General features: G+C 40.6%; 1 protein-coding gene across 2 annotated transcripts in view; it reads left to right on the top strand.

Moving 5' to 3' along the window:
- ANTXR1 (anthrax toxin receptor 1) overlaps positions 1–23,787 on the top strand; it is a 112,277-nt gene extending 88,490 nt beyond the window's left edge. Inside the window, exons 11-13 of one of the 2 annotated variants that reach the window (XM_023533836.1) lie at positions 11,896–11,965; positions 13,376–13,454; positions 22,116–23,787. In XM_023533836.1, coding sequence (XP_023389604.1) covers positions 11,896–11,965; positions 13,376–13,454; positions 22,116–22,163 — 197 coding nt within the window. In that variant the 3' untranslated portion in view covers positions 22,164–23,787. Of the gene's footprint in view, positions 1–11,895; positions 11,966–13,375; positions 13,455–15,030; positions 16,259–22,115 lie in introns of those variants that run through there. The other variant, XM_023533837.1, reaches the window with a different exon arrangement.
- Positions 23,788–25,329: the final 1,542 nt, after the last annotated feature.

The following is a 25,329-nucleotide window of genomic DNA, read 5'->3' as shown; positions in this document are numbered from 1 at the left end:
AGTGACCTTTTTAAACAGTGGGGAAAGAGTGGATTTTTCAAAAATAGTGTAGAGACGACTGGCTAACCACTTGGAAAAACAATTAAGTTTGTTTTTATCTCACACCTTAACATCTAAACAAATTCCAGGTGAAAGATTTAAATGTGAACATAAAACTATAAAAATTCTAGAAGGAAACAAAAGTAAATATTTACACAATTTTTCAGTGGGGAAAGACTTTTTAAGCACAATACAGAAGGGAGATACCATAAAGGAAGGATTTGATAGTTTAAATACATATTTTTTAATTCTTCTGTTACCCTCACCATGAAATCTAAAGGAAAGCAGAAAAGTGGCAAAATTACTTATGAGACATATAACAAGCAAAGTGCCAATAACTTTGATTCATAGACATCTCTTAGAAATCAGTGAGAAAGGTGACCGTGTCACTGGATAAAAGATATTAAAAAGAAATTTACAATAAAAGTAATGGTCAATAACATATGAAAAATGCTCACTGTAACCAGGGAAAGGCAAATTGAAATAATTTATCCAACTAATGAAGATTAACAAAAATACAATGCCCAATATTGGCAAAGATACAGGGCAATAAGTATTTTCATTCATCCTTGGTGAGAGACCATTAAGTCTTTTGGAAGGCAACTACTTGTATACATTTTTGACCCAAAATTTCAACTTCAACTTCATCAAAAGGAAATGATTAGGAATGCTTACAAAGACTTGGCTACAATATGTTCATCATATTGCTTATGATAGCAAAAGATTGAGAGAGGGAGAGAGGGAAGAATGGAGAGAGAGGAGGAGGAAGAGAAAGAGAGAGCAAATCGAAACATCTAAAGGGTAACAACATAAATGTTTAACAGTAGATAATTCGTAACATAAATCATACTTCACCCCTAAATAATTACCTAATGTTGTAAGAAAGAAGAATAATTACTGACATGGGAAAATGTTAATGATGTCGCTTCACGTGTTAAAAATAAGTTACAAAACAGTGCCTTGCACTGTTTCTGTTTTATACACATACATTAGAATGCAGGGAGAGAAAGAAATTTGAAAGACAACACATCAAAATGTTAACAGTAGTCATCTCTGAATGAGACCACTATTAATTTTTACTTTCTTCCTTCTACCTGCATTATCTAAGTTTTCTACAATCATGTGCCATCATGTCATAAGAAAAAAAAAACCCACAAGTTATTTAAAATTTCATTTAAAAATTCTTGTTAATTATTTAGGCCTAGCACACATCTTAAGTTAGCATTTGGTTGGCTCTCCAGTGACCAGGCCAAACTCACTCGCAGCCAAGAAAATATCTTGGAAATCTTCAGACAAACTTTATTTATTCTGGCTGCACTTTTTCCTACTCCAGTATTCAGTGTATTGTGCCAAGAAAAGATCCACTTTCAATTGGAAATCCATTTGCAGAGAGATTAGAATACTAAAAAGTAGACACTGGAGTATGAGCTGAGAAATGATCCATTTTAATGAACAGTAAATTTTAAAAATGGACTTTGTACTAATGCGATAATGAAAAACATGCTAAACCATCCTGGTGTTGTAAAGAGACACATGAGGTATGACTATAAACAAGAGAAATTGATTTTTAATAAACTCACTGAAATTTAATTTATAAGGCATGTGAGAAATCAGTTTCCTGGTTTTATAGACACACTTCTTTTTTGATTCAAGATTTTATTTCCCAGCTTGATCTCCAACCTCATTCACTACTCATGGCTCTGGTTTACATTTTGTTCACTCTCAGAGGATGAAGCTTTGCTCTCTTTGAAGACAGTTTTTTCAAACTGAACATTAGTCATGAAGGCAGTTCTAAGAGTTCCAAAGAGGGGCTCAGCTTCCCAGAGGGACGAGAGACAACACTCACGCAAATGTAGAAATCCCAGTGTGTCTGTTTTTAAAAAATCTGTCCAATTATCTTAGAAAGCATCTGGGCCTGGAGCTGCTGTGGGCACCCTGAGGAGATCATTGAAGTGCACCTAGGGTGGCAGATGGGGAGGGAGGGCAGAGGGAAGGAGAAGGTAAACTTCCCAAACAAAAGCCTATTGTTTCCTTTCTCACTAGTTAGAGTGTTGCATCTAATGGTCAAACATACTTAGTGCAGCCCTGGGGGCCTGATGTCATATGAAGATGATGGAATGTCACTTTGTGCAACTCAGAATGAAGGGACATAATGGAGCATCTCTCTCATAGTTCTCAGTTGGGCTGCACATCGGAATCACCCGGGAGCTTCATCTCAGTGATAGCAGCTACTGATTGCTGAGCATCTACCCTGTGCCCTCCCCAAACTATCTCACTTCATCCTCCTAGCAGGCTAGTGAGGGAGAAGTTACTTGTATCCTCATTTCAAGTAACTCCATACAAGGGTACTGAAACTCACAGAGATGAAGCTCCCAAAGTCACCTAGATGGCTGGAAGTGGAAGCCATTTGGACCCCAAGCAGTTTAATCTTGAGGCTTTTGACCTCTTCTGTATAATATTTCCAAAGCGTGGATCCCCACAGATCCCTAGCTGCCCTGACTCTGAATGCCCATGTCACTCTGAGCACTGATTCTCACTGCTCCCCATCATTTTGCAGACAGGAAATCTTAACTCAGAGAGATTTAGCTCCTTGCCCAGGGTCGCAGAGTAATTAGAGAATAGAAACTTGAACCAGGGTTTAAGAAAAAGGCGCTAGACCAGGGAAAGAAGGACCCCAGCCCACACTGACTTCATGTCAGTGTATGCAGCTGACTGCGTGATCACAGGTAAGGTTCCTTTTCTGAGCGGCCCCTCTTTCTTGAACTTCAGAAGCTTTTTGTGTATCTGATGATGTTTCCCCTTTGCCCCTGTTTTCAGAGGGAGCTCGAGTTCTACGTAGTTGCTTCTGAAGTGGCTCCTGCAGAGATTGTATTAGGGCATGTTCCTATCCTTCAGGCCCAGACAAAAATATAGATAAGTGGAAATTTATTGCAGTTTTGCTTGGTCAGACAAAAGCCCCAGTAATCTGAGAAGGAGTGGGGATAAAAGGAGAGTTGTCACCAGTAGTAAGTAGGTGGTGAAGATTTTCAGTTGGGGGCAAAAGACTTTATTCCAGGGGGCGAGTTTACACAGCCCAAAGTGAGCTGCACAGTCACCCTCACACTGCTCCCACTCTACCAAGCATGCAGTTTCCTCTAAGCGAACTCTAAGCCGTGTGTGCACCTGGCACACAATGCATTTTTTTGAAGCGTGGTTGGGGGAGAGATTTGCTTGTGAACTTCCCTGAAATTGCCATTACCCCAGCCCTGCTGTCCCAATAGGGGAAGTTGGACCCCCTCTGCTTCTGCACCACATGGCTGGACTTTCATGGATGGTACCCTTCCTCATGTAATACTGTTCTGTTGCCACTTCAGTAGGGTGATGGAAGAGAAGGTGATTAACACAGAGATGCACCAGCCCAGGCAGGCTAATAATCTATGCCCCCTTCAAACTGACATTCTTCAAAAATTTGCTCAACATTCATTGAGAAGAAAAGTTGGGTGCTGCCAAGGGAAAGGGAGAAAAAGGGTGCTAGCTGTATAACTCTGCTCCGTGCAATTCAGCTCTGGCCCCAAACATGCACACCAGCAGCTCAGTGGCATCCGCAGATACTCAAATGTGTACCTGGGGTCTCCTTCTCACCTCTCCTCTGAGTTTCTGTATAGGTTTGTATTCTTTAAGAGCAGTCAGTATTTGCCATAATTCATGGTCATGCTTGTGTGGAAGATTTAAGCCATTTTGGTAGACCCACCTCTCAATCCCAGTTCCAAAGGTAAAATCCTTCCAAACTTAATTGTGCACAGCTGCAAGAGTTTGTGTGTCAGGAGACACATAACTTGTGCATAAATCCTGAATTGTCTTCAACCAAGTAAAAACAAAGCTTTAAAAAATATATTTATTCTTAGCAAGTTGCAGCTGTCTTAAGTGCACCATTTATTCTGACCTCAAGCTACAAAATTTTTAAATATTGATGCTCTGCTTAGAAGACAATTTGTAAGTTTTATAAATGCCAACAGTCAAGAATTTTTTGGTGTAGATTTATTGAGAGGAGAAAATATTTTGCAAGAGCCCTGATCTTCATTACCCGCACTTAGTTTCCTTGCAATACCTAAAATTGCCCCTATTAACTTCAGATAGTGACGACTGCCAAATGACATATTACATGTAGTATAATTCCAATTATGTAAAAAAATAACATGCATAGAAAAAAATATGAATAGTGTACTATGTTTGTCACTGGAAGTTAGGATTGCCAAAGATTTTCATTTATTTTTGTGTACTTCTCTGTATTTCTCAGAGTTCTCACACTAAACATGTATTATTTTTATAATTAATTTTTAAAAAGAGTAAATATAAGCAGAAAGTAATTTGCATCCTGAGAAGCCAGACCAGCTGTGCTGAGGACCAGTTCTAAAAGCTGATGTGCCCAGAATCATGGCGGGGTGGGGAGTGCGATGTCACAACCCTGTGTGGGACTGGGGAATGTGTAAGCCCAAAAAAAGACAACCCGGAGGCCAGCAGGGCTGCAGGATTCCATCCCTGCACGCCTCTGGACTCATGGTCCTTCTCCTTCTGCTTTCTTCTCTCCGTCTGGGGCCACGATATAATCTTGATGCTCATGTACACCGTGACCAAGGCAACCCACTTCATTTTCTTTTAAGACTGTGCAGCTGAGTCTTACATTGCTATTTATAGGTAAGGTGTTCTGACTCTACAGCCTTCCCACCCACAGCAGCTCAGAACCTCAATAGCAATAAGCCCCACTCCTGGACTGCCCCATTTCAGTTATAAAGCTCCACCAGCAGAGTGGCTCATGTGCTATGCTAACTATCTAGGAAAACCTGGACCCATCAAAGCCTGCATACAGGAATTCATCAAGAAACTCTCTTCCCTCCTCCCACCAGGTGTCTTCCAATGGCCCTCAAGCTGTTATTCCTTCTCCTTCCTCTACTCATCATCCTGTAACACCTCTGAACTTTCCTGGACATTCTACCAGTTCCCTGGGGGTTATGAACCACCCCATAATATCTGTAGGACCCTCTACAAGAGACCAAAGAAAGACAGAAAGCCATAATAGATATTATTCCAGAATTTCTTATTTTGGCACTATTGACATTTTGGGCTAGGTAATTCTTTGTTGAGGCACAGAGGGATGCCCTGTGCATTATAGGATCTTTAGCACTGTCTCTGGTCTTTACTCACTAAATGCTGATAGAACTCTTCCCCTAGTTTGACAACCAAAACTGTCTCAGACATTGCCAATTGTATCCTGAGGGACAAAAACCACCCTCGATTTAGAACCACTGCACTATATACATGTCCACAGATCCTTTTTCGATAGACGACTTTCTTCTTATCACACCTATGCCACATAGCCCTGACACAGAAGATAAGTTGCAAGACCTACACGGTGTGCACACACATTCACATCTTATGTTTTATAGGTGTCTCAGATAATGAGCCCAGCAATACCCCACTTTAGTAATAGCAGTTGGCATACGTCAAGTGCTTATTAGGTGTTGAGCATTTAATTATCTCATTAAAATGTACAACTATTTATGAACTGACTATCATTACCATCTTATAGTTGAGAATTCTGGGTTATGGGCAGAGTTACATAGGAAGTGGGTGGCAGAGCTGTGATGGCCCTCCAGAGCCCAGGCTCTTAATGTTCTCATTGTTTTCCATCCTATTCCAACCTGTCCTGGAGAACAGGGAGGGGAAGCAAGAGACGTATCCTGGATACCTGTGATGAATAGGAACTGGTTAAGTATAGGCCCACAGAACTTACCTGGATCCTGTTGGCCAAGCTCTTCACCTGATCTGATAGTAACTAACCAGTGAAGGCTTCCCATGAAACCACGCAACAACTCCAGGCCAGGAAAGGGGTGGGTAGGTATAAGTCATGTCTGAGGAAAAGCTAGCTGGTGGCCAACTTGGTTATGCCAAGTTATAGGCACCCCTCTGGCTTCAGCTGGGCATGAGAGGACATTACAGTGGACATATTATGTTCTGAGGATTGTTCCCAACTTGGCACTTCTACTTTCAAAAGCAGAAGTTTTGAAAGTAGAGAGAGTTGCTTCTACTTGGAAAGGCTGAACAATGGTTCTGTGTTCAGGGCAATGAGAAACAAGGGTCAAAACAGAATGGGAAGAGATGGTAGTGAAGTGCAGGCGTGGCACTGTTTTGACCCTTATTTCTCATTGCCCTGACCACAGAACCATGGTTCAGCCTTTCCAAGTAGAAGCAACAATCTCTACTTTCAAAACTTCTGCTTTGTAGAGTTTAATGCTTTCTATCAAAAGAATCCGTAGACTTGGTATCTCACCCATCTATGAAAAACTTGCAGCCCACACAGTGCATGCCCAATAGATGTTAGTTTCTTTTGACTCTTAAGCAATGGATCTCACTTAACTTTTCACTAAGAACTTCCACATTTGTGAATTATCATTGCAGGAGCCCCAGTAGGGCAATCAACTACCTCTTTTCTGGCTGAGCCTCCAGAAAGCTCAACCTAGGTCCTAATGAATATCATCAACTTGGAGTCTTGCTGAATATCACTTTATTTCAGGTTTTTGCACACTATTTTAAAAATCTGACTTTAAAAAAACTTGTTACTTTTGAAGTCCGTGAATTCCCTTAATTCAGAGACACATTCCCAAACCAGCTGATAATTTGGTGCTGAACAGTTGTACTTGGCTCAGGGATGCCATAAAAATGCTCCCTGGACCCAGGGGAGACTGGAAGAAAGAGCAGGGTGAGCTCATTTAGACCCTAACCTCCACTATTTTGTCACAGTAGGAATGTAAATTCTGCTTTGGAGATTACATCAGCTTTTGGATGGTTTCAGCAAGCTCCCCCAGATAAGACTAAGGGTTATTTTTCTTTTCTTTTTGGCCAGAAATAAATATTTATATCAAGAAAAGATTGCCAAGATCTGGAAAGTATTTGAATTATTTAATTAGCCCTGTAAAAGGATTTGCTGTGATTAGTGTTTGAATTGGCTAATGGATTTTAATCCTGGTTTTATCCCAAATCCATTAGATAGTCTTCAACTACAAGGAAGACCTCTGGGAACTTATTCACCAGTCTATAAAGAAAATTCATTGATCCAAGGTCAAAACTTGCAAATGTACTCATTCGAGTATATGGTTCAGGAGCAGGGGTCCATTACAGTATATCAGTGTCTTGGATGGTGCCTGAACGTTATCACAGAGCTTTTCAACCCTGATCCTCTCTCATGGGAGACATGCCTCCTACTATTATCCCACTTGGCCCTTGGAGAGTCTTGACCATTTGCCTCTAAAACAGTCAGGTATAAAGAGACTCAGCTCTGGGATACTTCAGGCTACATCATAAAATAAGCTGTGAGATTATGACAATATAAAATGGCTAACTAGTTTAAATTACATACATCTGTAAAAAAAGCTACCTGGGTTGACTTTGGTCAAGTCATTTCAACAAACCTGAGTTTGAATTCCAGCTCTGATACTTATTACTGATGCAGCACAAATTCAATTAACTAACCTCTCAGAGACTCAGTTTCCCAAATTGTTAATAATAAAAAATAGTAATGTCAAATGAGATCATGGATGTATAGTGTTAGACAAAATCACTATAAATATTGATACAGATACAGATATAGATATAAATATAGATATGGATATAGATATTTGTGTGGATTTATGGATGTGTGTATATATATATGTGCATGTGTGTACGTATATATGTATACACACATCAGCTAAAACTTATCATTTTCCTAGGAATTCTTAATGCCTGAAAAGATGTTAATTTGATAGAACAATGTCATTAAACAAGCAGATATTTTGAAAATTTTAATCTCCAATTTCTCTGATTTTAAAACACACATTCATATGATCTATTTTAAAGGCATTAATACTAGTATAATGTAGAATAATGTTTACTAAATGTTTATTAAGTGCCAAGTAACTTGTTTTGTACTTTTATGCACTCTTATTTACTACCCACGCAACCCCGTGCAATGATGTCATCATCACCATTTACAGACAAGGAACTTGTCCTCAGTCACACACTAGTAAGAAAAGCTGGGATTTGAACCTGAATCTGTTTGACTTTAAAATCTACCCTGCCCCACTCTGTGCCCTACTCATCCCCAGGGATGCCCAGCTTTCAAGCTTGGGATGTTTGGCATGATGACAGTCATGGATATGCACTGAATTCTGAATATCTTTGGTAAAAGGCAAAGAAATTTATATTTACAAATTATCTAAAAATTCCCTTAACTTCTGGTTTCAAACCCCCACCACTCCCTGATTTTCTCCCCAGTTGCAAACAAGTCAAGGGCTGGTCTTAGCTCCCGGTGCTCATTTCCCAGGCCTGCTCAGCACTAACAAGCAGTGAAATGGCAGCCTGGTGGATAGAGGAACACAAGGCCTCAGTCGTTACTGGAGTGGATTATGGCCCCATAAATATCACAACACCACTAGTTTTGGCAGAGGTGGCGGTGAGGTTGGCATGGCCCCTGAGCCAAACGTGGCCCAGCGGAGGAAGAAGGCTTTGTGCCCTGCTCCCCAAATGGATGTTCCAGGAAGAAGTCAGATGATCTGAGTTATGGAAACCAAATGGTCCTCCTTTGTTTAGAGAGAGAGAGAGGAAAAAAGTCACTCATTTTTGTGGTAAAATAAAAACAGTCTCCAAACCAAACAACCCTTCTCAAAGCAGAAAATACCAGCTCCCCAGAGTGGGCCCACAGCCTTGGAGGCTGATAAACTGATGGAAGGCCGTGTCGAGCCTGTCTTACAGCCTCGGCAAAGTCCTCAGTCCTCCAGCCAGGTTTTCCTCCGCTTTGCTCCAAAAATAGTTGAACTCCCAGGCTGGAATGGAAAATGAGGGAGAAAGAGAAAGGTCTACTTGACTAGGCCAATCTTGTCCTTTTACTCTGTCCCACTGGGTTGGAGGGAAGGGAGAGGCACTGTGCAGAGAAGGCCCCGGAAGTGAACAATGGCACAGGGGCCTGCAGGCCGCTGGAGTCTCCCTGACGTGTCACTGCTGTGCACTGACTCGGAGGCCCTCCTCAGCGTGAGCCAGCTCTTCCCACAAAATGTAGCCAGGAGTCACGAGTCCTCCTGTGGCTGCTCTGTGGCTGCTCTGTGGCTGCTCTGTGGCTCAACGGGCAGCAGTCTGCACTCCCAGGTATTACTAGTGCTTGTACATCAGGGTAAGCCATGGCCGAGAGAAAATAAACGTAAGTTCTAGTCAGTCACGCCTGCCCAAAGTTTGCTTTAGTCTCTAATACAAGCCTTTCCTAGAATGGAGAAGCTCTCCATGACGAAAGAATAATAAGGAATTCAGTTCTAGTCTTGGATTGACCTCTGACTTGCTGTGCAACCATGAGTCACTATCACCTCTCTGAGCCTCAATTTTGCATCTGGAAAATGAGCCTAAGTATCCCCGCCTTAATTCACAAGGTCATTGTGACAAAAAGATAAAGCATAGCTCATATCGAGAGATGGCAACCAGAATGCCTGGGTGTGGATCCAGGCTCCCCTATGTAAGGTTGGGCAAGTTTCTTCATCTCTGTATGTCTGTCCCTCACCTTTAAAATAAAGAGAATAATATCCTTCTCTGATAGCGCTGCCAGAAACTTAACTTTAATTATGTGATGTATGTAAGCACTTAGAGAGCACCTACACACTGCCTGCCCCCAGGAGTATCGCTGTCATTGTCATCACAGACGGGAAAACATCTTGAAAATAAGAACGCTCAGCTCAGGTACTGAGCGATCTGCCACGGTCATCATAAGCTTTATAATTTCACTCAACACACCCTCCCCTCACTTTTCCAGCATTCCATAATCTGCCAACACTAATTCTAAATCTTAGGGGAACCTCCAATAGCTTCCTGCTGCTTTTAGGAAAAATCCCAAAAGCCCCACCATGGCCTACAAGGCTTCAGTCACCAGGACCTGCTGCCTTTTCTAACCTCATGTTGAGCCATCGTCTCACTCAAATCCAACAGCCTAATTGGCCTTCTAGCTCTCCAATGATCTGGGCTGCTTCCTGCACCAGGAGCTTTGCAATGCTGCCTCTCCCCCATTCCATCTCCTCTTCACCCAACCTTCAGGTTTCAGCTTCCAGAGTCTTTCCTCAGGGAAGCAGTTCCTGACCTTCCAGATGAGAGCCCGCCCCCTCCTCCTTTGTGCTCACCACAATTATAATTACGTAGTAGCTACTAGCATGTCAGCTCCTTGAGTGAGGTGCTTCATCTGTTCTGTTCACTGCAAGGCTTAGCACAATGTCTGGCATGTAGTAGATATATGAAAGAATATTTTTAAATAAAAACAAACATGTTCAATAACTATCTCCCCTGCAGCTTCTGTAAGATTCATGAAAACAGAGATTGTTTCTCTTCTCAAAGCTTGTGTCTCTAGCACATAGTAGACCTTCTATAAATAGTTGTCGAGCAAATGAATGAACAAATAAATGACATGGAATAACCTCCCTAACTTTTCACCCCTTGAAGATTTCCCCAGACATCATGGGAGACTATAATTAACCATCCTCTTCCTCCTCCCTCCATGAGGACATAGGGCTTAGTTAGAGGACTCAGACGTGTCCCTTAACTCCCATCCCAGTTAGCTCTATTCCTTAATCCAGGCAAGGAGGGCACGGGGCTTCCTAATCTCCACTGGGGATAGTGTGTCATGTCAGCCACATTCGAATGTCATTAGAGACATCAGTTTCACAACAAATGCCAATAGCAGAATATTGTCCTTCAATTGCCTATGTATTCTTTCTATCCTCTAGCATAGGTATTTGTATTCACAGCTTGATATAAAGGACAGAAATTATTCATCTTTGTATCACCTACAAGTCCTACCACAGTCTTTTGTACAGAATATGCACCCAATAAATGTTAGAATATACTCTGTGCATGTATATTATATAGTGTACATATACTATAGTTGAACATTCAAATACTCCATATAGTATAGGAAGGAACTGCTACTATGCAATGAGTATAGTAACTCTTCGGCTCTGCTTCTGGCCTCAGAATCTGGGACACGAAGAAGTTCTTAAGGAATTCTTGATTGAAGCTGCTTGAGCTTTCCCAGTCTCTTTTTCCCAGGATAAGAGCAAGAACTTCCTCACCTATGGGGTCCCCCTACTCTAATTCATCTTTCACAGGTACATCTGCTAAAACTTCTGAAACTCATCCTTTCAAGTTTTCCTCCAAAACTTCCAAAGTTCTTTTCATAGCTAATAGACCTATGTCCAAATCCCTCAGTCTAACTCAAAGAGCTTGGACCATCCTTCTTCTTATGCTGATCTTTTCAAATCCTACTTATGTCCTACCTATGGACATACCTTTGGTTTGCTCTGTCTTTGCTCATGCCATTCCTCCCACCACGAATGTATCTTCTTCATCTCTGCCCCGTAGCATAGCTCAAGTTTTGTGTTCCCTATGACATCACTGTATTACCTACTTAAAGGGAGCTCTCTGTCTTCTGAAGCCAAATGATATTTTGGTTTAGCCACTTCTTGTTTTTGTCAGTGAACTTTTTCCGTGAATATGGCTTCTCTCTCAAACTAGACTTAGATCCGAAGCTCCCTGAGGACCAGTCTAATATTTTCTTACTTCCCCTTAGTTATGCCTAGTCTATATTTGCTCGCCAATTAACTCAGCTGGATGTATGGGGTCAGGGACTAGTACTCAGGCAAGGGAACTTGAGTTCACTCTAGTGAATTTTACAGCTCAAGATGAAAATCTATTTCAAATAGTTATTGCTTTTCGAGTGTCTCCCAGGACTTGGTTGATAGTCTCTAGGAGTCACTGAATTCGAAATTACAAATTTGCGTCACTCCTCTTAATCTGGTGACTTCCTTTTTGCAGATGAGAAGCCCTTTGCTGTGGAAGACACTTATTTGCTGTGTCCAGCACCTATCTTAAAAGAAGTTGGCATGTAAGTTTCCACCAGCATTGAACTTCACAGCCAAGGAGGAGAGGGGAGGTAGAGGGGACAAAGGGAAGAGAAAGAAGTATCTTTCTTTGTTGTCATAAGGGAGCCTTTCTCTAGACTCCTCCAGGTAATGATGATGATGTCAATGCTTATAGTGAGCCAGGCACCAAGATAAATGTTTTGCAAAGGGTATCTCACTTCATCCTCCGAAGTTCCCGACAAACCAGACACTCACATCATCCCAATTTTACGGATGTAGAATCTGTGGCTAAGAGAATTTAAGTAGCTTGCCCGAGGTCACACAGCAGTAAATGAAAGAGTTCGGGCTCAAACCAAGGTCTGTCTGGCTTAATCACAGCTACATTTCTAGAAAGTTCTCACACACGTTACCTTGCCCTGGTAGATGATTATCTCCTCCTTAGAGATAATGAAGCTCAGAAAGGATAAATGGGTCCACAGCTGTTTCAAGGTTCCGTGCTATTTCCTCTACGCCTCTGTGGAGTATCCGGTATTCACCCAGAATGTGCGAGTTTCTCTGAATTTATTTAAGGGAGGAAATCTCATGGTGGTGTAATTTTAATTGCTAATGAGTGGTGATCAACATATTCAACAGAATAAAAGAGAATTAGCACCCTGAGCAAGAAAAGAAATATGTGGGGAAACAGAGAAGCAATGTTTATGAGGGAACACAAACTAGCCTCTCTGTAAACATGTCTATAATGGGTTGAAGATAGAATGGTGGCTTTAAGGAAAAATGCTAAACGTATTCATCTGAATTCAACTTTCGATCACTTGTTCAATTGTAAAGCCTCCAATCTAGTTGCTTAATAGCGGCCTACAGTCCCACTGATTCCACATACTAGCCCTGGACCCATGCGGCAAAATATAAGCTCAATATGTTCCAGTGAGTTTCGTATAGATGGGAGGACGTAGAAGGCAAATTACTTCATATATTGCTGTACCTCTCTTCGTTTGCTGGATAGTAACAAAGCTGCCTCACCAGAATCAGATAATGACAACAGAACATTAAGTTTATAGCTTGACCACTTTAACCCCACTAATTTGGACCATTTTTAAAGAATACTTCATCTTACTACAATGTAACAAGTAAATTAAATGGAAGCAGGTTTTGCCCATTGGATGCAATTCACTACAATGCAAGAAGAGCCGAGCGCACTGCCTTGATACACCAGCCGAGTGCATTCTGACGTCTCCCTAGAATGTTAGAGGTGGAGGGGACCTAAAGACTACGCACATTTTATGAAGGAGACAGCTCAGGCCCCCAAGGGAAGAGACTACAGTCCCAAGGGTAGTTAAGAGCAGAGCCCGCGGGGGATCTATGTGTCCAGCTCTCGGCCCCTTGCTCCTTGCACACCACACTGAGTGTCCCCGGGTCCTTTGTTGTCATTGCAGGAAGGCTGCACTCCAGGTCAGCATGAACGATGGCCTCTCTTTCATCTCCAGTTCTGTCATCATCACCACTACACACTGCGTAAGTCATCGCCTTTCCTTTTACCAAAAGCTTCATTATCCTTCTCATCTCCCTGGAAAGTTTTCTGGTTCTGCATTCTGTTCACTGAACTTTAATCCCAGCACTGCTAGGCCAGCCACGGGCTGGGCCAGGGGTGTGCTGCACCCCAGAGTGTATCAGGAACACCTGTGTTTAGCTTCTCTGGGTTTCCCACTTCTGCGACTGAGGGTGATACCTGAGCACATCGGCATGACCAAATGGTAAGACAGGCCAGCATCTGTGCAATAGTAAAGGGGGAGGCCTGAATGGAGTGGGTTTAGAAGAAAATGCCCAGAAAGAACTTGGACAGCATATTCTGAAAGCACATCTAAGGGAGTTTTTTCTCTAAAGCGAGCAGGAAAAATGGGGCAGTAACTAAAAGAAGATTTGGAGTAGAAAGAGTCTTTTATTTAGAATGGAGAAATTGTAGCTTGTTTATATGATTATGGAAACAATCCAGGAGAAAATGGAAAATCGATGCAGCAGGAGAGAGCAGGGGAAAGGGGTCCTAAGCCATAGGGATTGGGAGGCGGGAGCAGGGACTGCATCCCCCTTGCCAGCTCCTCAGACACCCCTTCTCTGGATCCTTCTGTCAGGTAGTTTTTGTTTCTGGCTATACATAAAATCACCTGGAAAGCTTTTAAAAAATATTGATGCCCGAACCTCTTGCCAGACCAATGGAAACACAGTGTCTTGGGTGGGCCCTAGCTTTGGCGGTTCCAAGACTACGGTTGAGAACACTTCCACCTCTGCGGTTGCTCCCGCCCACTGTCAGCGTCTCAGAGCTCAGCCCGTCAGAGGACAATCAGGGCTTGGTTAGCCTGTATACAGACCTCAGCTCCTGACATTTCCAAAATAACCTTTGTCTGAATATTCAGACTCTGCAGCCAAATGCACTTCTTCCATTAGATCATTCTAGAGACTGATGTGTTTGATTGACCTGATGGTCAGCTTAGGCAGATACTGTGGTCACTTCCTGGCCAGCCTTCGGGGGATATGTTGTTAGAACTCCTCAGAAACTGGACTGTGTGCCCTTAACACTGTCCCATGTGGACAACAGAGAGCAAGCAGCACCGAAGCCAGACAAGATAAAAATGAGTTACTTCATGAGTGAGCAAGAAGCCGGGCCTCACGATGGACAGCAGTCCCTCCTAACTGACCCCACTCTCCACCCCTCCCGCACACTTTTCATCCCGTGTTAGGAGCAAACCAGGGTAAGCAGGGTAAGCCAGAGCAATGGGTCCAGATGACAGAAAGGTTCAATTTGATCAAAGTAAGAGAAGTCACAGAGAAGTGTCACCACTGAGAAATGTGTGTGTCTCAAGCATCCGTCAGTGGAACATCAAATCTGGAGACCAAATATGAAAACTGTGTGCACAAGTAGTGAAATTTCTTCAAGTGTACCCTGTCTGATTCTTTTAGAAACTGACCTTTTTGGAACCTGCCAACCTTCAGGAAATGATTAAAATACCCCAAACCTAACAACTCCATTCCAGATTCCTCCCTTCTCTGAATGATCCAAAACCTGGGGCCTGTATTTCTCATCTTGTCTTACCAGACCAGAGAAACACCCATGACCTTGAGGCCATGAGGACAGGGAAATGAGAAGGGGAAACATCTCAGTACTTAACCTGTGGTATGGGAGAAACAGGACTGCAAATTTAAGTCCTGAGCCTGTAAGCTGAGAAGAAAGGGTGTCCTTACTGACATACTGTAAGTGAAAAGAACTCCCAGTAAAGAACTCCCTCTGTATCTTCCCGACTCTCTCTAACCTACACTTGACCCTTACATCTCCTTCATCTGAATGAATGTCACTAGGTTTTCTTTTCAATTGAATATTGATCAGCACCACCTCATAATATCTGCATTATTCCCCCATTTTTACCTGAGAATGCTGTATGTCTACAACAGTTATAGCCACCTCAAGATATAGTCCACTTATTCCATTTATTCAAGAAATATTCACTGATTACACACAATGTGCTGAGCACTGTCTTCCATGCTTGGGGTACGTCAGAGAATACATCAGACAAAAATCTCTGTCTGTAGTGAGAGGAAGAGAGGAGAGAAGGCAGACTATAAACAACAAATGTAACAAATGAATTATACACTATGTTAAAAGATATTCTATAAGAAAAAAACAGCAGAGTAAGAGGATTTGGTACTACTTGAGTTAGTGTAATGTAGAGAGCTACGTTGAGAAGGAGGAGTTTGTGTAGAGACTTTGAAGTTGACTGTGAGGCTACTGGGGGAAAAACATACCAGAGAGCCCCAGTGCTTAGACCCCAAGACCAGACGCCTGGTGGTCAGTTGCTGGAAGAGAGTGAGTGAGGACAATGATGGCAGTTTGACTCAGAAGAGAGCAATGGGAATAAGAGAAGTGGCCAGGGTCAGATACATTTTGAAGACAAATCTAACAAATTTCCCGAAGCATTGGATGTAGGCTTGAAAGGAGAGGAATCAAAATGGCCCCAGGGTTTCAGCCTCAGAAACTGAAAGGATGGAGTTGCCCTCAGCTGACGGGAAGAAGAACGAAGGAAGAGAAGATTTGGGGTTGAGGGGGAAAATCAGGAGATCGGTTTTACTGTCAACTAGTTGTGCTACCTTGATCACGTTAGGTAGTCCCTTTGTGCCTCAATTTTCTAATCTGTAAAATTCAAATAATAATGCTTTACATCTCATAGCGGTATTCTGAATATTACATGAAATGATATATGTAAAGTCTTTGGCAGAAGGCCTGGCTGGTAGTAAGTGTTCGATAAACATTGGCTGTTATTTCAGCGGAAGCTTAGGCAAAATTATTGAACTAATCGGAAGTTCTTCCCAGAGAGTTGGCTCCTCACTTCAGAGACCTGTTATAACAAAGGGACTCTTCTGAGACAAGATGTATCCTTAGGAGTACATGTTTGTCACTCAAACAAGCCCAGATGATTAAAGAGGACAGATAGGATGGCCAAAATCATCTAGTGAAAGGGACCTATATTCAAATGTAAAACTCCTATCCCCAACAGAGCCCTACACAGAAGCTCAAAATAAAAAGACCGAAGCCATTGCTGGGCAGAATAGACATATGGGTGGGATGTGTGGTTGCCCAGAATATGAAGTAAGGTCTTGAACTTGCATTTGTTTCTTGGGCAGCTGGTTTGGATGACAAGGTTTTTAGATCAAAGATGATCCCCTGGGTCTGAGTAAAGGGTTAGTATTGTCAGTGCCAGTTACAGCCTGTCTAGTCCCATCACCTGGAACCAAAAATAATTTTAAAATATGTATTTGAGACTTTTCTTTTCTCGCTTTATTTGGTGCCCATTTGGACAACTGTGTCACAAGTTTTTAAGAACCACAATGAATAACGGTTGCCCCTGCCAGGAGCAGAAATTCCATGAAGTTTTACAGGAAAGAGATTTTTCCATCCAAGAACTAAAAGATTCCTATACAAATGGTAAACTTTGTTGAGCTCCATGACTATAGAAAATGGTCAAACAGCCAAAGTCTTCTCTTACCAGCATATTTAAATACATCCATTCTCTGCAGTCTTAACTGGCCTCCCTGTTCTTCCTTAGCCTCTAGCAAAAGGTGAAAAAAATCACTAATATGATACTGTTTTAAGGGAATTATCGAATAGAAGTTTGTCGTTTTGAGTACAGAGCAAGCTACTTCAGTGCTTTAAAGAACTTTTCATGAAAGATTTTCTGCTTTTAAATAAATACCTTAAAATTCTATAATTTCCCACCCAAAGTATACAAAAATCAGAGAATCATTCAGCGAGGATTTCTCAAACTTCAACTATATCTCCAGTGCTCTGTTTACAAGTCACTATTCTCAAGGAACTTAAAATACAGTTGGAGAAACAAGTCCAACAAGCATATAAAAGAGCACATAATAAAGAACAAGATTATATGAGCCAGGTGCAAATGTTATAGGATTTCAAGGAGGGGAGGGAGGATTGAATCCATGAGGAATCACAAGGGTTTCACGGAAGAGATAAAACCCAAGCGGCGATTTGAAAAAGGATAATTACAGGTGAAGAAGTGAGGAGAGGGCCTCCCCTGAAGAGAAACCTACCTGAGAGAAAACTAGACATGCTAAGAGCATTGTTTGTGCATCATCCCTCCCAAGGTCCAGGAGTCTTTTTCTTTTCCTCTCAATTTCTGGCACTTTCTAATTTGAGGCCATTTCTCAGATTGGCAACTACTCTCCTAGGATGTACACTTCATACACTTGATTATCCCATATGCAACAGTGAGGCCCAGTTGACTTGTCTCCTTATTAAGTGTAATCAGGATTTGACTTGTATTGGTTTCCAGATTGGAGAATCACTATCTTTGAAGAAAGGAAAGAATCCTAAACTTTGATATAAGGGTTTAAGACCAACACTAAATCAATGGAAAACCTCCACTTCTCCCTATAATTTGTATGGAAAAAATATATATCCCAGCTACAAACAGTAGCAAGGTTTAGTAAATTTGAGTGGACCCATATCAAGTCACTATTCAGAGGTATTCTTTTTGAATAAAAGTAAAAACACAACAAACTCAGCCCTGGGTCCCCTAAACAAGTACAACAGCTCTATAATTGTAGCATAAAGGAGGAATTAAGAATATAGGATATTGAGTTGAACATCCTAATTTCAAATTTTAGCTCCTCCACTTTTCAGGGTGATCTTGGCCAACCTGAGCCTGTCTGAGAGCCTGTCTTGCATGGTGGTTGTAAAGATTAAAGGTAAAGTATACAAGGGGCTTGAGGTACTGGTAGTCTGTCAAAGAATGACAGCTGTTCACTGGCCTGTTGACATTCTCTCTTCTTGCCAAGTAAAAGTCTAATAGCCTGTCTCATTAAAAGATTTGCTGTTTACGCCTCTTAGATTATAAGCAGGCAGTGTTTCCCTGATTAAGAGGTATATGCTTCCTTTTGAGTCCATGATAAGCCTAGGAACAGGCTGGCAAAAACTTCAGAGATGTTGCCTGCAGGATAACAAGGGAAAACAAAACCAGTAAATTAGATCTGGTGATAAACCAAATGGGATTAGGCAGCAGTTACTTCACTATTTTGAAAAAAGTGTTTCTCGGTAAATGAATTAGGTAAAGAGTAACTTAAGGAGAATATTTAAACCATTTAGAAGAATAAATTTAAAAAAATATTTACTAAAGTTGACACATTATTACCACATATGAAATTCTTATTATTATTTAAATGGCGAGGCTGTTTGGAAGCATTTTATCAGAGGAGGTACCATTTCATGCAGATGAGATCTTCAGCCTCAGAAAGAATTGCACCACAGACTGGATCCTCCAGTGGCCCCTGAAGGAGCCACGACTCACTGTGGTTTTGGAGTATGATTTTATTTCTATGGGGATGAACATGGTGCCAACTTGTTTCTCAAGGATTTTGAAATCATTTTATCTTCTGATGTTCTTGAATTCAGACTGTTCTTTTTTCAAACTAGTGATATTTTTCTATAGATGTGTGTGTGTGTGTGTGTGTGAGAGAGAGAGAAAGAGAGAGAGAGAGATTGAGAGAGAGAGATTGAGAGAGAGAGAGAGAGAGAGAGAGAGAGATTGGGAGAGAACACCACAACGCACAGGAGAGCTGCCACTCTGCCAACTACAAAGAATTATTCAGTCCAAAATGTCAACAGAACCAAAGTTGAGAAATCCTAAAAAATCAGGACTTCAGGAGATGGGGAGCCCAGGATTCTTCATTTTAATAAGTTTGCCTGATGCTAATTGTCCTCCAAAGTTTTAAAAAATTTATTACAATCTATTTAAGAAAAATGATTTACTCTCTTGATTCACTCCCAATCCCATTCATTTAAGAATCCTAAGATTTTAAAATCAGAACCCTCTCTTTTATGTTCCTCCTCTTGGACCATATTTTCTGGTATAAAAATAAGTTTTGGCCTAAAAGAATAACTTTAGCACATACAGCCAGTCTAGGGACCTTCTCCCTTTTGTATTGCCAGACAAAGACTGCAAAACTTTCCCTCCAAATGCCCTATTTCCATAGTCCAAGTTGTCCTTCATTTCCTCCTCTCACACTAAGGCCTGCTGAGCTACAGACTTGTTGCTCATTGTTTCAGGAAGAGAGAGCCCAGTCAACATCAGTATTGTTTTTAGCACTTCACGGCTCACAATATCTCACAAGAAAATGTGCTTCCAGCTGCTATACAGAGATAGGTTATGAGTTTGGAAACAACTGGAGACTTGGGGTAAAGACTTGGAGACTTTTTGCAGTCTCTGGAAAAAACAATTGTCTCTCATGCATGATGTAGCCCATATACTTCTTGAGGAAAAACAAAGACTGTGTCTTGTTCACCATTGCAACCCAGCACCTGGCACAATGCCTGTGCATAGTAGTTAGTAGATAGCTTGTGTCTGAGTGAATGAATGAATGGACTTAATCAAGAGTTGTACTGAGAGCATGAAGGCACCTACTGGTTGGAGAGGAAGAAGGCCAGAATGAGATAGGATTAGAACAGGGGACACTGAGGTTGAAGGATAAGCCTCCAGAGAGAATGGACAATAATCCAATATGCACATCCAAGGAGCATCAGGAGCTTGACCATGACTTAAGAGGAAAAAAATCTGCCAGCTGAGAAACTACAACCAGTGATCCCAGGCAGGGCAGTAGTCAAAGACCTCTTCAGAACAGCACCATCTCCACTAGGAACATACCCTTGTCAAGGGTACAGACCTGGAGAAGGGGTCTAGAAATAGCCCACTCAACTAGATCAAGATTCAGGGCAGGCTTCTCATCCATGAGGGTCTACAGCACAAGGCTGGACACTAGGCAGAACCATAAAGACTGATATAAAATCCAGATCACTAAATTTGCTAAATCCAAGGAATCCAAAAATAGAATACATGGAAAACAGACAAGTACTTCAAGGATTTTCAATTTAATGACAAATTAAATTTTCAATTTAATGAGCAATGCCCAGGGCTACCATGAAGTGGAGTGTCCGGGGAATCAAAGAAGTATTCACAAAAGAAGTGATAAGTCAACTGGGCTGTGAAGAAAGAGTGGGGATTTGCTAGGGCTTTAGCCTGGGTAAAGGCATGTTTTGGGCTAGCGTGGCTGTAATTGCTTGAGTTGGGCAGTAGAAGAGAAGGTCAGAGACATAACAGTTGGGACCAGTTGAAAAAGCCTTCGTTATCTGCCACATTTTGGGGTTTCTATTTCTAAGTTAATATTTAATTTAAACATAATACTGATGTAGTTTTGATAGTCACTTCCAATCTCTCCTCATTCAGGAAGTAAAATCTTTCATCTTAAAAAAAAAAAAAACAATCTAGGTAACTACAGAAAAGCTATGACTTGGGAAACATGGGCATGGCCTGAGCTCACTCTGGAATGCCTGAAACTTAGGCTATGAAAGTTCAACTAATCTGGACGTGGTCAGCTAAGGCTGAGGATGCATAAACTGCCTTGGTCAGAGCTGGTTCTGATGGGGGGCGGGGAGGGTTTCTGGAGCCCAGCAATGGAGGCTACCATGGCTGCTGCCATGGAACATAAAAGACAGACTGCAAAGGGAGTACAGGATCCACATCTCAGAACTGTCTGCAGGGTTCTGTCATAGGCAACTTCCTGGGTCTGTTTTGTAAGTCAGTTCAATTCTGTTACTAATTGTTTTGAAATAACTTGGGAAAATACAAATCCAGACTTGTTTTATAGTCATATGGCTATTTAGGTAAACAGAAAGTTGGCATGGCTGCCCAAAATTTCTTGAATTTCACCAGCCTGGTAGGGAATCAATCCAGTAGCCTGTGCTGAGTGGCAGTGTTGAATTCCAACATAATAAAAAATTACTGTGCACTCTTCAGAAAAAGTAGAAGTCGGAAAAGACGTTTTTCTTTATTTCTTTTCCAAGGTCAGCAAAACAGTCCATCAATCAAAATAGGTAGCTATCTTTGGGATGGATAATTCATACCAGCAGCTATAAGTATGTGGGCCTCTTTATTAAGGAAAGTAGTACAGTGAGGAGGATGCTGGGGGCGAACTGGGTAAATGACCAGGACCAACATGTATTCTTCTTTGAGTCCTTAACATGCAAAATGTTAAGGACTCAAAGAAGAATAGCCAGTCCTTGACCTCCAGAATCCTATAATGTACATGCCAAGTCAGGATGTATAGTCAGAGGGGTAAATATTATACACTTTGGGGTATGAAAGGGAAATATCACACAGGCACCTAGAAATTCTTCCATCTGTTATAAATATTCTTGACCCTCCATGCGGACTTTTGGATAAGTAAATCGACATAAGCAGAACACACTCAGCAGTGTCCCCTTAATGAGTCTAGTGGATTACTTTTCACTTACCCCACAAAAGTTCACCTTCCTGCAAAAGGAAGCTGGGCTAATCATTCTAGAAATTCAGGAGTAACATGTAGGCAGCTCATGATTTTCTCAGTCCAAAAAGTCTACCCCATAAATACCTTTTACAAAACAAGACCCTTCCTAAACCATTTCACAATTCTAAGAAACAACACCTTAGAGAAGACAAGTCCCTTCCCAACAACCAATCGAGGAAAGCAAGACCAGGGCCCACACCCTGACTTTACCCTGTAGATTTCTTCACCCTAACATGATTCTATTTCCTGATGTGGGATGTGCTCCCACATTCACTTGTCTCTCTCTTCACATAGCCTGGAAGAATAAGGGGAGACTGGATTGGAAGGGAAATAGGAAAGTGACCAGAAAATTCGAATGACAGAAGATGGAGTTTGGACAATGAGAAGCCATTCAAAGGAAGCACAAAGCAAAATTATAGGAAGATTAATCCAGCACTTGTATGTCCCAAGTATGTTAACATAATAGCATTAACTTGGATACCACCGGTTTATAAATTTGGTCATTTGGGAAGGGAATAAGCTCCAATGTACTTTCACATTATTTGGGCTGAAAGGACCGTTGTACAAAAATTGACCAATCCACAGCCCTGGGGCTACAAGTGACTCATGAATGTTTCATGCTCAGCCCTTGAAAAAGGATGGCCTTTACTTTATTGTTGCTATAATTATAGATGTCCTTTGACATGGCTTAACAAAACACAGGGGATAGACAATTGGAGAAGACAAGTGGGAACAAGCATGTGCTTTGGGATCAGACCAATGTGGCTAAAATCTTGATCTTTAAATAGTTGGCAAAGGGCCTGGTACATAGTAGGTCTTCAATGTTAGTTTCCTTGCACTGATGTTGCAGGCTCTGTAAGAATCAGCACAGTGCTATGCTCTCCAAAGAGACTGACTTCTGGTTGAATTAACCAAAGAATGGTATCTAAGACTAAGAAAGTAAGGGAACCTTTCAATGTGGTCAAGGTAAAATCTCTACCCTACTATTGTATTAAATACTAAGGACACTTCAAGGGAGAGCCTGGAGAAACTGATTATATGAAAAATATTACCAAATACGGTAGATTATATAGAATAATTTATTGAATTGGACTTTTTATGCTGGAATCATGAAGAAAGATTTGATGGTTGTTTTCAATATTTGAAAGACTGTCTGAGACACTTGTGTCTGGTTTTACTGTATAGATCCAAGAAGTAGAATAGGCTGATAGACACAATTAATGGCTCAGTTTTTAAAAGGTCTTTTAAATTGACTGCTTCTGGCGGAAGTGAGTTCCCTGTTATGGTTGTATTCAAACACAGACAACCTGACAGCTTGGCAGAATTATGTAAATGCCATTCATGCATCAACGGGCAATTGAACTAGAAAAGCTTTCAGACTCCTTTCTACACTAAGTGTCTGTCATTCTAGAACTAAAAGTAGGCTAGTGAGGGAGTGAGGTAAACATTATCAGTCCTATACAGTATAACGAATGAGTTTGGCTTTTATATTTTGGAAATAAATATGAAAACTTGTTTTTGGTGACACTAGAAATGGCTTCTCTAAGTGAGATTCAGATTGGCCAATTGCCATCTAATACAAATGAGATTATATTTCAGACCAAAGGGTACTTAAAACTCCTCCTGAGAACAATTTGTTGTCAAGTAACCTCAAAACACACCCTTATGTTTACAAACAATTGATATACTAGTCACAAATCATTCACACCTATTTATCAGCTAGTCTCGGTAGAGCCATACATAATTCAAGGTCTTTTTTTACAATGTCCTAGTATTTCTTTTATTATTATTTTAACAAGATAACCTGTGGTTTCTTGTACTCTCATTAGAAAGCACAAAAGACCACAGGAATATCAGAATGCAGAACTCAGATCTCAAATGTTGTTTATGAACTGAAATAAAAACAGTTTGCCAACATCTCTATTTTGATAACCCTTGTCTGCATAAAAATATCTTTTCAAATATGTTTTGGAGGATTTGTGCTGATTTGTTATACTTGGATGCTTGAGCAATTGACTTTCAGTGTTTTTATCTGTAAGTATTTTTAAAAATGTTTGCCCTGAGTTTAAAATTTCCTTGTTTTGAGAGTAAATTGTTGGGGGGGGGGAGGGCGGTAATGATATTTCTGAATCTCTGCTCAAAAAACTCTGTGATAAACATATAGTGAGATGGTAATATTTATTTTTAGAAATGTTAAATTTAAATAATCCATAACCGAGATAAATGTAATGAACCAAACTCAGCAGTTAAAAAACATAAATTGATAGACTGTGTTTAAAAAAAAAAAAAAACCACTGTGTGCTATTTACAATAAAATATACATTCAAAAAATCATAAGGATGTAGAAAGGTTGAAAATAAAAGTGCAAGAAAAGTTATGTCAGGCAAATACCAAAAGAAAACTCGTGTAGCTATATTAATATCAGATAAAGTATATTTTATGGTGAAAAAAAACACATCAAGAGAACCATTACATAATGTTAAAAAGAACAGTTAACCTAGAAGGTATGATTCTAGTCTGCACTTAATGACATATCCTCAGTGTATATGAAGCAAAAATTGACAAAATTGTAAAGAGAAATTGATTAATCTACCGTCATAGGAGGAGATTTAAGTACATTTTTCTCAGTAATTAATAGATCAAGCAGGCAAAGGAATTAATAAAATATACATTATTTGAATAATACAATTAAACATGATCTAGTGGATGCACAATAAGTATACAGCAAAACATTCTAGGTAGTGTCTAAAAATTTGGGGCTGAGTAAAATAGGAATTATGCAATTTAAAATTAATGAAAAAATACCATTATTTCGTAAATTCTAAGGCACCCTTTTTTTTCACATTTTAACATTTCTGAAATTGGAATGTTTCAAGTTATCAATAATGTATTGTAATTTAATTGGCAGTGTTTTTCTCTAAAGGCTCATAAAATAATAAGACATTCTACAGTGGCTGCATCTTAAATTTAGTGAAATCTTTCCCATCAGTCTGTACTGTACCGAAAGTAAAGATAATGAAATATATGCTGAACATCACTGATCAGTCAGTTCCTCTCCGTCACCCACCCCTATCTGCAGTAGAAAATAAGAACTCTGGCCCTTCTCCTTTGGAGAGTGTGAGATAGGCAGAGGGCAGCTCATGATCACCAACCACATTACAGCCAACTTCGTGATATGGCCAGCAGTGCTATTGCAGTACTTTACTGCATACAGGAAACCTGCATCCTACAGAGATACCTATTTCTTTTCAAGAACACTTTGGACATTTATTAAAAAGTAGCCATATAGTAGGCCATTAAGCCAAGTCTCAAAAAATTTTTAAAAATTGATATTCTGCGATGAAAAAAGTCTGTTGAAATTCTATAGTAAATTAATTACAGATCATTTTGAAAATCTCACCTTTGGATATTTTGGACATACATCTAAATCTTTTACAAGTCAAAATAACACCATAATAGAAATTAGGAAATACTGAAAACTTGTCAATGACGACGATGTCACATAACA

Source organism: Pteropus vampyrus, unplaced genomic scaffold (assembly GCF_000151845.1).
Source record: "Pteropus vampyrus isolate Shadow unplaced genomic scaffold, Pvam_2.0 Scaffold113, whole genome shotgun sequence".
NCBI lineage: Eukaryota > Metazoa > Chordata > Mammalia > Chiroptera > Pteropodidae > Pteropus > Pteropus vampyrus.
Note: the sequence above shows the minus strand (reverse complement) of the source record. Positions and strands in the feature narration are given on the sequence as shown.